Consider the following 12,178-nt stretch of genomic DNA (forward strand, 5'->3'; position numbering starts at 1 on the left):
TTATTCAATCGCAAGGAAATCCGTGTCGAACTTGGAGGAGAAGTAGGGAAGTTTCTGAACTCTTATCTTTGGAACGGAGTTAGATTGTGAGTTAATGACCTTCCATCCTGGGGTAGACGTCTGCACTGATTCGAGGTGTCCTGCCGCCTGAAGCTGAAGGCCCACACCAACTTCTTGTACCACAATATTCATGAGGAATCACAGCACCTGCGTCGGGCTCGTCTCACGCCTCTTCGAAATCCGGAAAAGACTCCAGGCTGTTGTTGCAGACGTGCAGTTCGTCAGCGTGATGTACACCTGAACTTGAAGAATACAAATTCCGTAGAGAAGTGCAGTACTATATGTGCTGGTCTGTCGTTCCAGTTCGGCGTTCCTACCACTCTTTTCCCCCTGATCTCATTCGCGCCCCCGCTGGCGAATTTGAGCTCTCTGACCCTCCGTGTCTTCTTGTTTCCGAAGCTGCAGAGGACAGTGGCTCTGAAGGTATTCATCTCCGAAACTGTACCAGTTTGCAGGCAAAACGTCCACAGTCCAAACAACACTTCGAGTTCAAAATTCCATCTGCCATGAACACGGTGTGTATGGGCGCGAACAGAGGAACAGAGAGTAGGAACGAAAATCATATCCCGCACATGTTACCGTGTTGCTTTATGTGAGCCTCGGGGGGGGAGTCGTTTTGGTCTCTGTGCCGAGGTCAATGGACGTTCTTTCCAATCCGATATACCAGCAATCACATACGCCGACCCATATTTCTCCACCACTGGCCAAGAAACGACATGCAGAAAATGCGTACTTCTTTCCCCATCGTGACCTCATGTTCACGTCCAACGTTACTCGTTCCCTGTCGTCATCGCCAATGTACAAACCAGTACTAACATCAATCTCCATCGTCGCTCGTAACAGCAGCAAACCAATCGATATCGACGTACTCGGTTTGAATCTTGAAAGCGAATACGACCAGTCGCTAATGCAGGCCGAAGAGAAGAAGTCATAGTAAGCTTTAGTCGCTTCCTTCAATAAAGCTCGAGGAGACGCAAGTGGAAGGAAATCGCAACCGTAGTGGGAAAGGCGGTAACGACCGCTTCGTTTAACAAGTCGAATAATTCGCAAACGTTTTAGAGGCTTATTCTGTCCCCAGGATCGAACGCGACACCCTCTTGCTACTTTTCAACCACAGCCGCTACACGCTTGACGGCGAGAACATATGACTTGTTTTGAGCTCGCATAGCTTGGACACCGACATAATGCGAACGAATGTCTTCCAACTCCACTGCTAAGGGAGCACTATAAGCGCCCGACTAGAATCTAGGCGCTCGTGTTCGTTTTGGATTGGTTCAGGACAAAAGATGCTTAGGCTCAATTATCTTTGACTGGACATTGGTGAGGGGAGCCTATGGATGATGCTGGTCTGCCCACTAGTCGCGATCATCTTCAACATCGTTGTGGACATTCGAAATACCACTCTGCCAGGGATTAAATCACCCCCCCTTGAGCTCCGTCACCGAATGCGATACATCAATGGCATGGAGTACGGCGGATGTCCTGAAGATCGACTGCGCTATCAAAAGGCCTAGGACAATCGTGACTCTCGTGTGAGATTGACTTACTGTGGTGAACTGTTTCTGCCTTGTCGTCAGATTCCTTCTACATCAAACGGCGTCGAGGCAGGACCCACAATACTCCTCTGTAATCACCAGTCTGGCTAATCTGCCCAGCTTCGGTCTCCAGGTCGTTCTGGGCTTGCTCTGAGATCGACATTTGTTTGGGTAAGGTGTTACATGCCGCTGGGAACCGCTACTTGCAGACTTACGTCCGCAGAAGTCGGTGCTAGCAGGAAACAACACGACCTCAAGCTTATGCTGCACATCTCCTCATCCTTCCCAGCTTTTGCTGCCCGGAGAGGGCGAGGCCATCGACGGCGACGGCGACATTGAATTTGGGGAAGGAGTGTGGGGGGTCCTGGCCGCGCGCCACCTGATCGGAAACGAGTCAGGGCTGACCAAATTCCACAGAATTCCATGCTGTTGAAGCCATTGTTCTGTGAGCCCCAAATGCTCGTCAATGAGCCAGCCGGTAACGTCTTCGAGATCTAAATCAGAGCGTCTACCTGTCCAACCGATTTAGATGATGAGAAATACACTTCGATGACTTCCCAGACATCTCCTAGGAGCTGGATTCCCAAGCAGGCGCACTGGAAGGCTTTGGGATTCCAGTTGGCCATGGAGAGGTTTTTCCCCCGTCAAGCTTACTATACAGGCGAATCATGACCAGTGGACGATTTCGGGCCTGTGGATCGATATCGCCAGCTTCTAGCGCTCAAAATACAAGGTTCTCTAGCAGTTATGACTCGGGATAGTCTGCTCCATTGAATTCCAATCGGAAACCTGCACGGACAATAACTTTATCTTACTTTAGGCGGTCCATTTATGGAACAAAAGTCACCAATCCACTGATATTTCTCTAAGCAATGGCCCAAACATTGACTGTGTGTACTTGTGTGCGTTGGCCAATCCGGCAAAAATTACCCCCAAAGGCAGGTTTGTGGCAGGTCTTTGCTGATTGCTTGACCGTAAAGCAAGCCCTGGACCTCCCATTAACCACGCCACGTTTTTTGATTTTCCCTCGCTCCATGAACTTTAAATGCGCCCAACTCAAAGCTTTCTGCATCACGCCTTTTCCTCGCTTCAGCCTTCAACACTCCCACATTGACCTTCCCTCTCCTCTCCGATGACTCGTACGTCCTCTAAAACCAAGCAAGCTACTGCAGCTGGCTCGGTGAGTGGTTGGCTTTGCTTAATAGTCATACTTAGCCCTGATTGCATATCGTCAGCCCGCAGGTCGGGCTGTCAAATGCCCAATCTGCCTCAAACTCATTTCCAGAAAGAACGATCTCAACCGGCACCTTCTGACCCATAACAAGGACAAGTCTACATAGTAAGTTCTGAGCCCACTCGTTTGTCGCGTTCGCCACTCATGTATTGCAGTCCTTACAGATGTCCTTACCCAAACTGCGAGTTCCGCAGTCTCCAAGAGTCAAACCTCAAAACACATTACAAAATCCAGTAAGAGGGACCATTCTCTGCACCTATCTTCCACTAATTATTACTTCAAGCACTGGTGTAAAAGACAAAAAATGCTCTCACGCCGAGTGCCTTTTTGCCACCAGCGATCCTGGATCCTTAACACGACACCGCAAGAGGAAGCACGACTATGTTCCTCTCCCTCGCAGGAAGTTTAACAACGCCAGTGGTTTGTTCGAATCACCTTGCTCGACCACCTTGCCCAATTCTCGCTCCCCGACTCCAGAGCCAAACCTTTCCGATAGCTCATTCTCCCCTATCTCCCCTTCGCCATGCTGCTCTGAATCACTAGCCTTCAGCACGTCAAGGACCTCCGCATCCATTCATACACCCGATTACGTTGCTAGTCCGATTCTCCGACCTGCCTCTTTCGATTATAGTACAATGCCAAGGTCTGCTCCGGCGGCGAGTCAGCGTGTCGACACCAGAATCACACTCCCGAGCATCTCAAGCTGGTACAGAGAGGACGCTCGCCGACCTCTTTATGAGTCGCAATATCAGCCCCTTCCTTCGTCGTCAACCTCAGTTTCATGCTCTGGTTGTCCAGACTGTGACAGGCAGTACATGGCGGTTGTACCTGCACCTATGAGCTTCTGGTCCTAAGTGTGGACCTTACGCCGTATTCTTTCCCCTCCATCTCTCTCTCTTCTTTGTCTATGAGTTTGTTATATGCATGCCTTGTTCTACCTACCTTATTGTCTATGTTTTCTACTAGTTAACCAACTGTAAGACCATGTACTTGTGGTTTGACTACATAGCTCACTGAAATCTAACGAATTTTCTGATCTCAATCTGGGAACGAACAAGCCATCTGCAGAGTATCAATAATTCTCTCTATCAAATCACGGCCACTTCCTCACAATTGCTCGAGTCTGAAAATTTTTGTGTTGTGGCGATATTTCAAGTTGCCTCATCGACAAGCGAAAAGTCAGAGGTCAGCTAGGGACGGAACAGTCCTGAGTCAAGTCACTCGAAATGTAGCAAATACTTTTCAACTCAAGCCCGTGTATAATTACTTCTTTGGTATGTCTATAGAACTGTAGTGTTTTTTTGGAGGAGGGACTCGGAGTAAGCCCGCCGTCACAGTGCCTGGCACAAACCGGTACACGTCGCACGAAAGAAACATCAGTCGCTACTATCTATTGACAAGCGGGCTTTAAACAGAAGATTCGCTATGAGCTCGATAATCTTATGCTTGCACAGATGGTTCAGAGCTAGATCTCTACGCAGCCACAAGCCCCACTTGGCGAGAATAGTAGTTTCTTGATAGCCGTACACGTACGCACGTATTAGGAAATTAATGAAAATGACTATGCATCGTAGTGGACTATGAGAAACAATTCTTCAGATAGGTGTATTAGTCCGTATCCATGCTTTCCTCTCGGCGTTCATTTTCCGCTTGCTCTTGAATGGCCTTCAAAAATGGTTCTATTCCTAGACCAGCTTCCTCTGGTAATCCCAACCCGCGCACGAGTCCTCCCAATAAGCCCGTTCGAAGAGCTTGATCAAAGTTTGACACTGCTGCACGAAACTGTGGTGAGCTAAAAGTAGATGATGGTCAGTCTGACGGCAGGTAAAGAGAAAGGGGTTTCGTTCGTGTTGGCTTACTTGATAATTTGTTGGACCGTCTCTTGAGAAGGTGGTATAGGAAGGTCGGGGGGTAGGTGGGGGAACAATGTCTTTATAAGCTCTGGGTGAGAAGTGAAAAGAGGTGTGATATTTGCAGGTGTAAGAATGTCGGTGAGAGATAAGTCTGCACATAGAATCTCAGCACCGCACGATCACGGTTCATAGCATAATTGATTGCTGACCAGGAAGGGCAGCACTACTGCTGCCTTGTCCGGCAAGTCTATTAGAAAGGATTTGACCGAGTTGAGCGATATTTTCAGGTGAAGCTTGGAAGTTCGAAGTTCCAGCACCCTGGGAACTGTGAAAAAGGGTTTAGATATAACATATTGACGAGGCTTGAGTGACATACGAAGTTGGTTGAGCTGAAGTGGAAGTTGAAGCACCAGTTGACGAATCCCAGGTGGGTTCGTAGTCTGTGTCTTGGAGGTAGCCATTCACGTTGTTAGCAAATTCATCATCGCGCCCAGGAGAAGCATCCTGGTGACCGATTCAGCTTCCGATGAAGACATGTAAGCTCAGATCACAGCATACCTGCATCCAAAACTATGCAGGTTCGTCAGCACTCAAGCGTATTAGAGATCTAATATTACTCACGAAGTGCCTTTGATCAGAGGATGAGAATTTAAGGACATAAACCCTTCCAGATGATTGCGATACTTTGGTGAAAGTTGCGTCCGATGGGAAGAGAATCAAGTCCTACTTGCGAAGTTCGATCACCATAAATTTCTAGTTTCTCATAAGGATTCACTGACCTCCTCGACATCATTAGTCTCCCTATTCTTCCATATAAAATGTAACAATTCGTCTTCTCCCTTGGTCAGAATGACCGCGCCCTTGATCGGGCTAGCATCGACAAAGTTCGTGGATCCACGTCTGACGGCTTTTCCTGCTTTGAAGGCAAGAATAATTTCTCCTTCCGACATTCTCGACAAGTGTTGGTAATGGAAGTACTGGGAACGCGACGCGTCAGCCCATTCAGACTTTCATTTCAAAGTCCGCTGAGCTCACCGCCATCATGTCCTTTGCAGGAAATATCGAGGCGGACGCTTGGGCACCCGCACCTCAAACTGGAGACATCATTGCAGAGGCAATGAAGAAGGAAAGGGTGCTCAAGTTTGTAATCTCGCTCATTCCGTAGCCTTTTATTCATACTTTATGATAGGGAATTTATAGCGTCGCAAGCGGATTTGAAAGGCGAGCAAATCCAGCATGGTATCGGACTGACCGGTTTTTCTTATACTTGTCGAATAGCTCTCTATACTCGTGCTCAAACTGTCCAGAAAGAGATTGATAAACTCACCTCTGGAAACCAAACTCTACAAATGTACATAGACAACCTTACAGTTCAGATGGCGAAGAGAAGATGAAGACATTCCTTTTCGAGTAATTTCTAAGGGATCTTGAACATGTAGATCACGGCGAGTCTCTCCAAAAACGTAAAAATATGCAGTTGCTGGAATAGCTGATGATACATGAATCAAATCCTAGGCGTAGCACCCCTCTCATTCACTGTTGCCACTAGTGACTTCTTCCTGAAAGCCATTGCAATACGATATCTCTATCAAGGCTGATTCAGTGAAAGATGAATATCGAACGAAGACGGAACGACTGACAAATTATGCTGCGATTTCATCGAACACTGTGAACCACAATCAAAATCTTGCCTTCTACTGTCGAGATTTAAGAGCAATGAACTTACGGAGTAGCACTAGTTTTAGAAAGCTGATAAGTATGATGCTGTACGGCTACAACTGGTTTAGACGTACTGAGACTGGGCGGTCATTAATTTTATCCAATTGCCTGGAGAAGACAACTCAATACGATATTAATCGCCGAAACAAGTGGTGAACGTACAAAGCCGGTATAAGTTCCTTTATTGAAGCATGCCCTTCGATGTCGTTCTTGTTCCCTAGCTGTAAAGGTCGTCAGAAACACCGAACCTCAAGGGCGCGGGTAACATACTACGAGCAACGGTACGCCCACCAAGCTATGGTGGACTAAGAGCTGGTGAAGTTCGAATCGAGCAGAATTGAACTTTTCCTTCTGCATAAGAAAGTAAAGCTGGGGACGTCAAGGTAGCAGCTTAATGGGGGCGTACATCGACAGAGTCTACCACAAAACTTGAAAAGGTTCAGTTGAAAGGAAGGAGGGAGGTAATGCACAAGTGCCACGCACACTATCGCGTCCACTCCATTGCAATATCTCTCCCACATAGATCGAAATTTCGGCTGGCCTGGTCGGCAGGGGTACCAGTCGTAAGCAAACCGTGGCGATGGACTTGAATTAGAAATCACCAGCAACATCCCATATCTTGAAAGTGACGTTTCCCTTCCTGACTTTCCGAAAGTTAAAGGCGATAGTCGGTACGACGTCTTCACTCCACTGAAATGGTACGAATCGACTTCAATTACTTGTAAGTATAAGAGACGGCGCCACACCTGTCCGGAGCCGATCACATTAACAAAGGAAGTCTTCCCGGATGCCTTGGTGATAACACTGATTAACACGCGCGTTCTCGGTGGATGTCCGATGACCAAACCTGCAGGCCGACTACAGCTATTTCCGCAGCTTTACTGAAGAATATACTGAAGAGGCCGTCAGATTTGGAACACATTATATGAACGAAAGCACGTACGTAGAGAACCAGTAGAATATGGAAGTAAAGAATCCCGACATGGCGAGCGTCGTTGTGGGTTGAGATGGTAGAGCGGATGCGCATGTAGAATTGGCTGATGTCAGTGTCACGAGGTGTGCCTAATTTTTCTGCGCGTCGCGGTCCTCTTGCGCTCGCGTCGATGAGCTTGGCCTATAATGCACAGACAAAGCTTTTCCGCTCAACACAATCACTCGTAACTCGAATACAGATATCCACAACCACTAGCGCACGCAGCAATTCCCATTCATTCACAGAAGATGATCTTAATTCCTCCCCGGCTTTGACACACGTGTCAGAGGTTGACCTCTCGGGACCTTCTGCTCCTTCCAAAGGGCCTAAAATCGCAGTTCCAGCCCAGCCTCGAAGTCCTGTCGCTGCACATAAATCTCTGTCGCACCCCCCAAGCATTCAAACTCCGTCTGCACTGCAAAGAGGCGTTGAAAGGCGTCAAAGAATTTCAGAAGACATCGCGAAGCTACTCGATGTTATTACCATACGCGAGGATTTTGCCACTAAGCTTGGGTCGGACAACCCTCTTGATGATTTTCTGAATAAGACAGGCGAAAAGGAAGGAGTACGTGTCGCAGGTGACTAGCTCATTTCTCTTGTCGTTCTGATTCAAGTTGCCGATCATCTGTCCGTAGAATTGAGTGGTAATTCTTTGTCCTCCTCTAAGAAGAAAAAGAAAAAACTCGTCGAAAAGCGGGCAAGGCGGAAACAATCGCTGAGGGAAAGAAAAGCAGAGGAAGCCCAGGTTCAGCCAGTAATGACAAAAGTTGCATCCACAAAACCTCAGTATTCGAGGCGTACCGAAGGACTTTTGGAAAACACCTCAAAGGAGCCGGTGCTTGTAGGTCCGTTCTGCCGCTCCCTATTCTTCCCCCCTTCAACCGTCGCTCATATTTCCAACTACAGCTCTCGAGCCTCCAACGAAACAAAATCCCGTCGCCACCCTCGCCCATGGTCTAGACCGAGTGCTATTCAAGTGATTCTTCCCTGTTTTGTTTTTTTTCTCCCCGGTGAACTTACGTTTGGAGAAATGTAGCCCAGGAGTATACTGGCTTAGAGACCCGAGGACTCGTGTTTACAACTTCAATCCTGCCATAGAAATAATCCCAAAGGTAGTCGACTTTGCTTTTGAACGTTTAACTGGGTTTATCAAAAGCTCGAGAGATGAGGTTGGCGGTGTTTACCTTTTTTATCGCCTTGTTGCCGATCAGGAATTTTCTATTTGTTTCTTGTCCTTTTAGGATTTATGGGCGCTCGCAAGGAAAGAGAACCGTCGATTTGGGGGATCCACATCTTCATTATCTGGCATTCTAAGTCAGATTTACTTCATGCTGTCGAATAACAAAGACGTGGATCTCAGAACATTAAGCATGAAATTTGAGGGAGAGGTATGTGTCCCAAACCCTCCATCCCATGTCTACTCATCATCGGTATTGTAGTCAACATCCTTCACTCCGGGCCAACGGATGGCAGCTTCCGTCGTCTTCAACCACAACGATGGGACATACGCTATTGATTCTGAACCTAACAAACAAGAAGAGGCTGAAAAGAACATCTTGACTTGGATGGTACGTCGCTCGACTGACGTGGATGACAAGATATGTATTTCAACTGTTGCGCTCGTAGGGTACACTTCTGGAGAAGTACTTTACGATGACCTCGGATGAGTTCCTCGCGTATATGCGAACCCACGCTGAGAAGCCCGTTATTGAGGATGAGAAGGCATCAGATGGACCTGTACGTGAGGCTTACCGTTATTCCAAGGTAATCCTCCCCGGCGCCACTGTACCGTCCTTCTCTCAATCTCTTTCTCTCATAGTCCAACACCTTCGTTATGCGATCCCAACTTGACTGCCACGATTCACGCCTCCCTGGCTCCGGCGTATTTGACATCAAGACCCGTGCTTGCCTACCTATTCGAATGGACATTCTGAATTTCGAGGAGAGCTCGGGTTATTTGATTGATAAAAGTTTTGGATTGACCGGAAGCTTTGAGAGGGAATATTATGATCTCGTCAGATCGGGATTTCTAAAGTATAGGTCAGTTCTTTTCGAGTCCGGTCGGCCCTTTTCGGTTTCTAGCAGTTTCTAAATGCGTTTTCCATAACAGCTTCCAAGCCCGGATAGGAAATATGGACGGAGTGTTTGTTGCATACCACAACACCGAGCGGATATTTGGTTTCCAATACGTTCCTTTGGAGGAGATGGACCAACGGCTATTTGGTGGCCAGAGGGGTACTGGTAATGTCGTTTTCAAGAAATGCGTGGAGATGATGGAAATTGTGGCGGAAGAGATCGTTGGTTGTTTCCCTGGACAGGCAAGTTCATTCATTCATTTGGATCTGAAAAGTGTGTGTGAACTTTGTGTCTAGTCTGTCAAATGTACATTCGAGACAGAGGAGCGAGCAACCGACATGCATGTCTGGGTGGAACCCGTCGAGAAAAGCGAAGGGGGGGAGACACCGGTTAAAGAGCTCGTTGTTACTGCGACAAGTTTTTTGGGTGATGAAATGGTGGAAGGAGACTTGGCTGTCAAGCTTGCCGTTGACAAGTCTTGTGAGTTTCGGGCCGGCAATTCCCTATCTTGAGTTTGCTCACTTGCATCCATTCCCTAGGGACAGTTCACTGGACAGTCACCCATCTAGACTTGCCCGAGGAAACCATACGCTCTCGGTTACAAAAAGCCAAAGATAGGCAGTTCCGTGCTTACAGTTTACCTTCTGGGATCGACCATTCAAAGATTCGGGAATGGTGGAACAAGCTGAACTTTGGAGGGAAGGAAAATGTAGAGTCCGAAGTACTGTCGGAGATTCCGCACTTTTTCTCTACTCACTTCCAAGAACCCGATCGTCGAATTGTCGAGCTACGTGAGTTAGCGAGGAAAGGAAGACGCCAGACTCAGTGGTTGGCCGAAAGCGGAAAAGGGAAACCGAAGGTTGTTTATGGTGTTGGCGAGGTGTATGTGGATGAGGACACTGTTTTGAAGGAGTTAAAAGAGGACAAGGACGTCTACACTCAGGTTTTGTCTATTCAGAAGGAATCGGAAGAAGATGACCAGAATGCCAGTGCTAAGGCTCCCTCTATGGACAAGGATTCGGAAGAAAGCCCAGATTGCTAGTCCGCTGCGGAGAAGGATCCATGACTGAATGACCCGTCACTCGTTACAAACCTACTCGCTAATTTACGTTTGGTGTTAGTAATTCTGTATATGTATCCATAGTCGTAGTAATTCACGTATCGCCTGGAATCGCTGTGTACCTGAGGCTCCGTCGTTGTATGGTATTTTCTGCCAGAGCACATTAAAACTAAAACTTCGTTCTGAGTGCCACTATGCACGAAAGACTGTTTATACTAATACAACACTTTACTCAAACGCTGGATTTCGTTGAGTAGTACATCGCCTTGCCGAATGACTTGTTCAAACTGCAAGGTTTTCTTGCCCCATGCTTCTGAAGTCTTCGTCGTCTCTACAACACCATGCACTTTGTCTATCGATGCATGCAAACGACCGGTTGAAATAAAATGAGATAGTTCACTGGGTACACAGAGTTAGAGTACAAAGCATATGTGACGAAGAGCTTCTCACCTATCTACGAAGTCAACACTGACACCAAATGCTTGACCTAGACTCTCTAGGGTCAAGCTTCGATAGCTTTCGAGAAGTTGTGCATATGCCAGAATGCGCATTTCCCGTACATAAAAACGAGCATGGGGTGAAAGGACTCTGGAGGGAAGAAGCATAGTTTGTTCCACAATAGCTAAGAACCAGCGTCAGTTGAAAGGGGAGAGAATATGATGTCACGCAGACCTAACGCTCTGAAGAACTTATCGTAATGACATTCGTACAGGTTTTTCACCAAGTCACCGAGAGTGGGTATCTCAGGAAGGGATTGGTTGATTTCTGGTGCAGTGATCAACTGATAGGATGAGCGTAAGGATAGTAGTAGAAAAGGCTAAAGAAAGAAGAACCTTCTTCTTCAAGTCCACTCTGTTCAGTGTCAGAGTCCCCGCGAGAACAGTCAGAGCAACGAAATCGTTATATTCCAGAAGCTCTATCGCGGTGAATGTCGAGAGAGCATCCAAAAAGAGCTCTCCTCCCCGTTTAAATTGCCTTATGGAAAGTAAATGTAAGCCTTGATAAACCTTCAGTCGATTTCGACGATCCCAATCGCCACCTTCCTCTATTAGCCTAATTCAGAAGTGTGGGAATCAACGACAACCAGGGATTTAGATAATACTCACTTCTCCGCCTTGTTAAGACCCCAAACGGCCAGAGATTCATCATTCCAGAAGAACCCAATTCTGACCAAAGTTAACACAATGTCAATTCTACTTCCAAGACCGGGGGTCTTCTCTAACGCCAGCTTTTGGGCATCAACTGCCTTGTCTTTCTCTCCTACCCGTGTCAAGAAATTGGCACGAGCCTTGAGAGCGTCAGAAATCTCGGATTCCCCTTCAGTTGCTTCCGCCGACTGTAAGGCTTCATCTAGTGATTTGAGGGTGGCCTCGTTGGATTCTTGCATTGAGGAGAGAAGAGCAGAGTCGATCGGGAGTATGGATTTGGCTGTAACAGCTGCATAGTAAGGTGCCATTTCTACTCGCAAAGTTAATTAGTCGATCCCTCTTCTACACGCGAGTGCACACACGGTCTTCCTTTATAGCTTTTATAGCCTTTTCTCGCGCCTCATCATGTAGTCGACTAAGAGACGGAGTTGACAGAATAAAAACGTTTTGAGCAACCGAAAGATTAGGAATAGGAAGGACTATGTCGTCGGCCATGGATTGAGGAACGAAGAGCGTGTAC

General features: G+C 47.3%; 7 protein-coding genes across 7 annotated transcripts; 4 read left to right on the forward strand and 3 right to left on the reverse strand.

The window, feature by feature from the left end:
• Positions 1–341: 341 nt before the first annotated feature.
• E1B28_012499 (uncharacterized protein) lies at positions 342–656 on the forward strand (the record flags this gene model as incomplete). The annotated part of the gene is made up of 1 exon (XM_043157619.1): positions 342–656. One exon carries the CDS (start codon positions 342–344, stop codon positions 654–656), a length of 315 nt encoding a protein of 104 aa, XP_043004986.1.
• Positions 657–2,727: 2,071 nt separating this feature from the next.
• Positions 2,728–3,683, forward strand: E1B28_012500 (uncharacterized protein; the record flags this gene model as incomplete). Its single annotated transcript, XM_043157620.1, has 4 exons — positions 2,728–2,775; positions 2,831–2,934; positions 2,985–3,062; positions 3,113–3,683. 4 exons carry the CDS (start codon positions 2,728–2,730, stop codon positions 3,681–3,683), a joined length of 801 nt encoding a protein of 266 aa, XP_043004987.1.
• Positions 3,684–4,303: 620 nt separating this feature from the next.
• E1B28_012501 (uncharacterized protein) lies at positions 4,304–5,723 on the reverse strand (the record flags this gene model as incomplete). Its single annotated transcript, XM_043157621.1, has 8 exons — positions 4,304–4,621; positions 4,689–4,833; positions 4,892–5,007; positions 5,059–5,186; positions 5,241–5,252; positions 5,304–5,405; positions 5,462–5,659; positions 5,718–5,723. The coding sequence occupies 8 exons, from the start codon at positions 5,721–5,723 to the stop codon at positions 4,438–4,440; spliced, it is 891 nt and encodes a 296-aa protein (XP_043004988.1). The 3' UTR covers positions 4,304–4,437.
• E1B28_012502 (uncharacterized protein) lies at positions 5,418–6,335 on the forward strand. The gene is made up of 4 exons (XM_043157622.1): positions 5,418–5,822; positions 5,872–5,903; positions 5,961–6,127; positions 6,198–6,335. The coding sequence occupies exons 1-3, from the start codon at positions 5,725–5,727 to the stop codon at positions 6,074–6,076; spliced, it is 246 nt and encodes an 81-aa protein (XP_043004989.1). The 5' UTR covers positions 5,418–5,724; the 3' UTR covers positions 6,077–6,127; positions 6,198–6,335.
• Positions 6,336–6,454: 119 nt separating this feature from the next.
• Positions 6,455–6,922, reverse strand: E1B28_012503 (uncharacterized protein; the record flags this gene model as incomplete). The annotated part of the gene is made up of 5 exons (XM_043157623.1): positions 6,455–6,509; positions 6,564–6,622; positions 6,672–6,752; positions 6,808–6,829; positions 6,885–6,922. 5 exons carry the CDS (start codon positions 6,920–6,922, stop codon positions 6,455–6,457), a joined length of 255 nt encoding a protein of 84 aa, XP_043004990.1.
• A 559-nt stretch (positions 6,923–7,481) lies between these two features.
• Positions 7,482–10,639, forward strand: E1B28_012504 (uncharacterized protein). Its single transcript, XM_043157624.1, has 11 exons — positions 7,482–7,952; positions 8,010–8,219; positions 8,281–8,350; positions 8,411–8,543; positions 8,616–8,762; positions 8,814–8,942; positions 9,001–9,138; positions 9,194–9,414; positions 9,485–9,692; positions 9,747–9,930; positions 9,990–10,639. The coding sequence occupies exons 1-11, from the start codon at positions 7,505–7,507 to the stop codon at positions 10,490–10,492; spliced, it is 2,391 nt and encodes a 796-aa protein (XP_043004991.1). The 5' UTR covers positions 7,482–7,504; the 3' UTR covers positions 10,493–10,639.
• Positions 10,640–10,658: 19 nt separating this feature from the next.
• Positions 10,659–12,169, reverse strand: E1B28_012505 (uncharacterized protein). The gene is made up of 6 exons (XM_043157625.1): positions 12,021–12,169; positions 11,617–11,968; positions 11,344–11,563; positions 11,183–11,291; positions 10,961–11,132; positions 10,659–10,909 (listed from the first exon to the last, which is right to left on the reverse strand). Exons 1-6 carry the CDS (start codon positions 12,151–12,153, stop codon positions 10,726–10,728), a joined length of 1,170 nt encoding a protein of 389 aa, XP_043004992.1. The 5' UTR covers positions 12,154–12,169; the 3' UTR covers positions 10,659–10,725.
• Positions 12,170–12,178: the final 9 nt, after the last annotated feature.

Source organism: Marasmius oreades, chromosome 8 (assembly GCF_018924745.1).
Source record: "Marasmius oreades isolate 03SP1 chromosome 8, whole genome shotgun sequence".
Taxonomy (NCBI): Eukaryota; Fungi; Basidiomycota; class Agaricomycetes; order Agaricales; family Marasmiaceae; genus Marasmius; species Marasmius oreades.

Excerpts from the sequence above, each read along its gene's own strand:
- E1B28_012502 (XM_043157622.1), top strand. The coding sequence starts at position 5,725 with ATGTCCTTTGCAGGAAATATCGAGGCGGACGCTTGGGCACCCGCACCT. Across the intron at positions 5,823-5,871 it reads AAGAAGGAAAGGGTGCTCAA|GGAATTTATAGCGTCGCAAG; the intron begins GTTTGTAATCTC and ends ACTTTATGATAG. Across the intron at positions 5,904-5,960 it reads GTCGCAAGCGGATTTGAAAG|CTCTCTATACTCGTGCTCAA; the intron begins GCGAGCAAATCC and ends CTTGTCGAATAG.
- E1B28_012504 (XM_043157624.1), top strand. The coding sequence starts at position 7,505 with ATGAGCTTGGCCTATAATGCACAGACAAAGCTTTTCCGCTCAACACAA. Across the intron at positions 7,953-8,009 it reads GGAAGGAGTACGTGTCGCAG|AATTGAGTGGTAATTCTTTG; the intron begins GTGACTAGCTCA and ends ATCTGTCCGTAG. Across the intron at positions 8,351-8,410 it reads CTAGACCGAGTGCTATTCAA|CCCAGGAGTATACTGGCTTA; the intron begins GTGATTCTTCCC and ends GGAGAAATGTAG.
- E1B28_012505 (XM_043157625.1), bottom strand. The coding sequence starts at position 12,153 with ATGGCCGACGACATAGTCCTTCCTATTCCTAATCTTTCGGTTGCTCAA. Across the intron at positions 11,564-11,616 it reads GGTCTTAACAAGGCGGAGAA|GCTAATAGAGGAAGGTGGCG; the intron begins GTGAGTATTATC and ends CTTCTGAATTAG. Across the intron at positions 11,133-11,182 it reads TAAGTTCTTCAGAGCGTTAG|CTATTGTGGAACAAACTATG; the intron begins GTCTGCGTGACA and ends GCTGGTTCTTAG.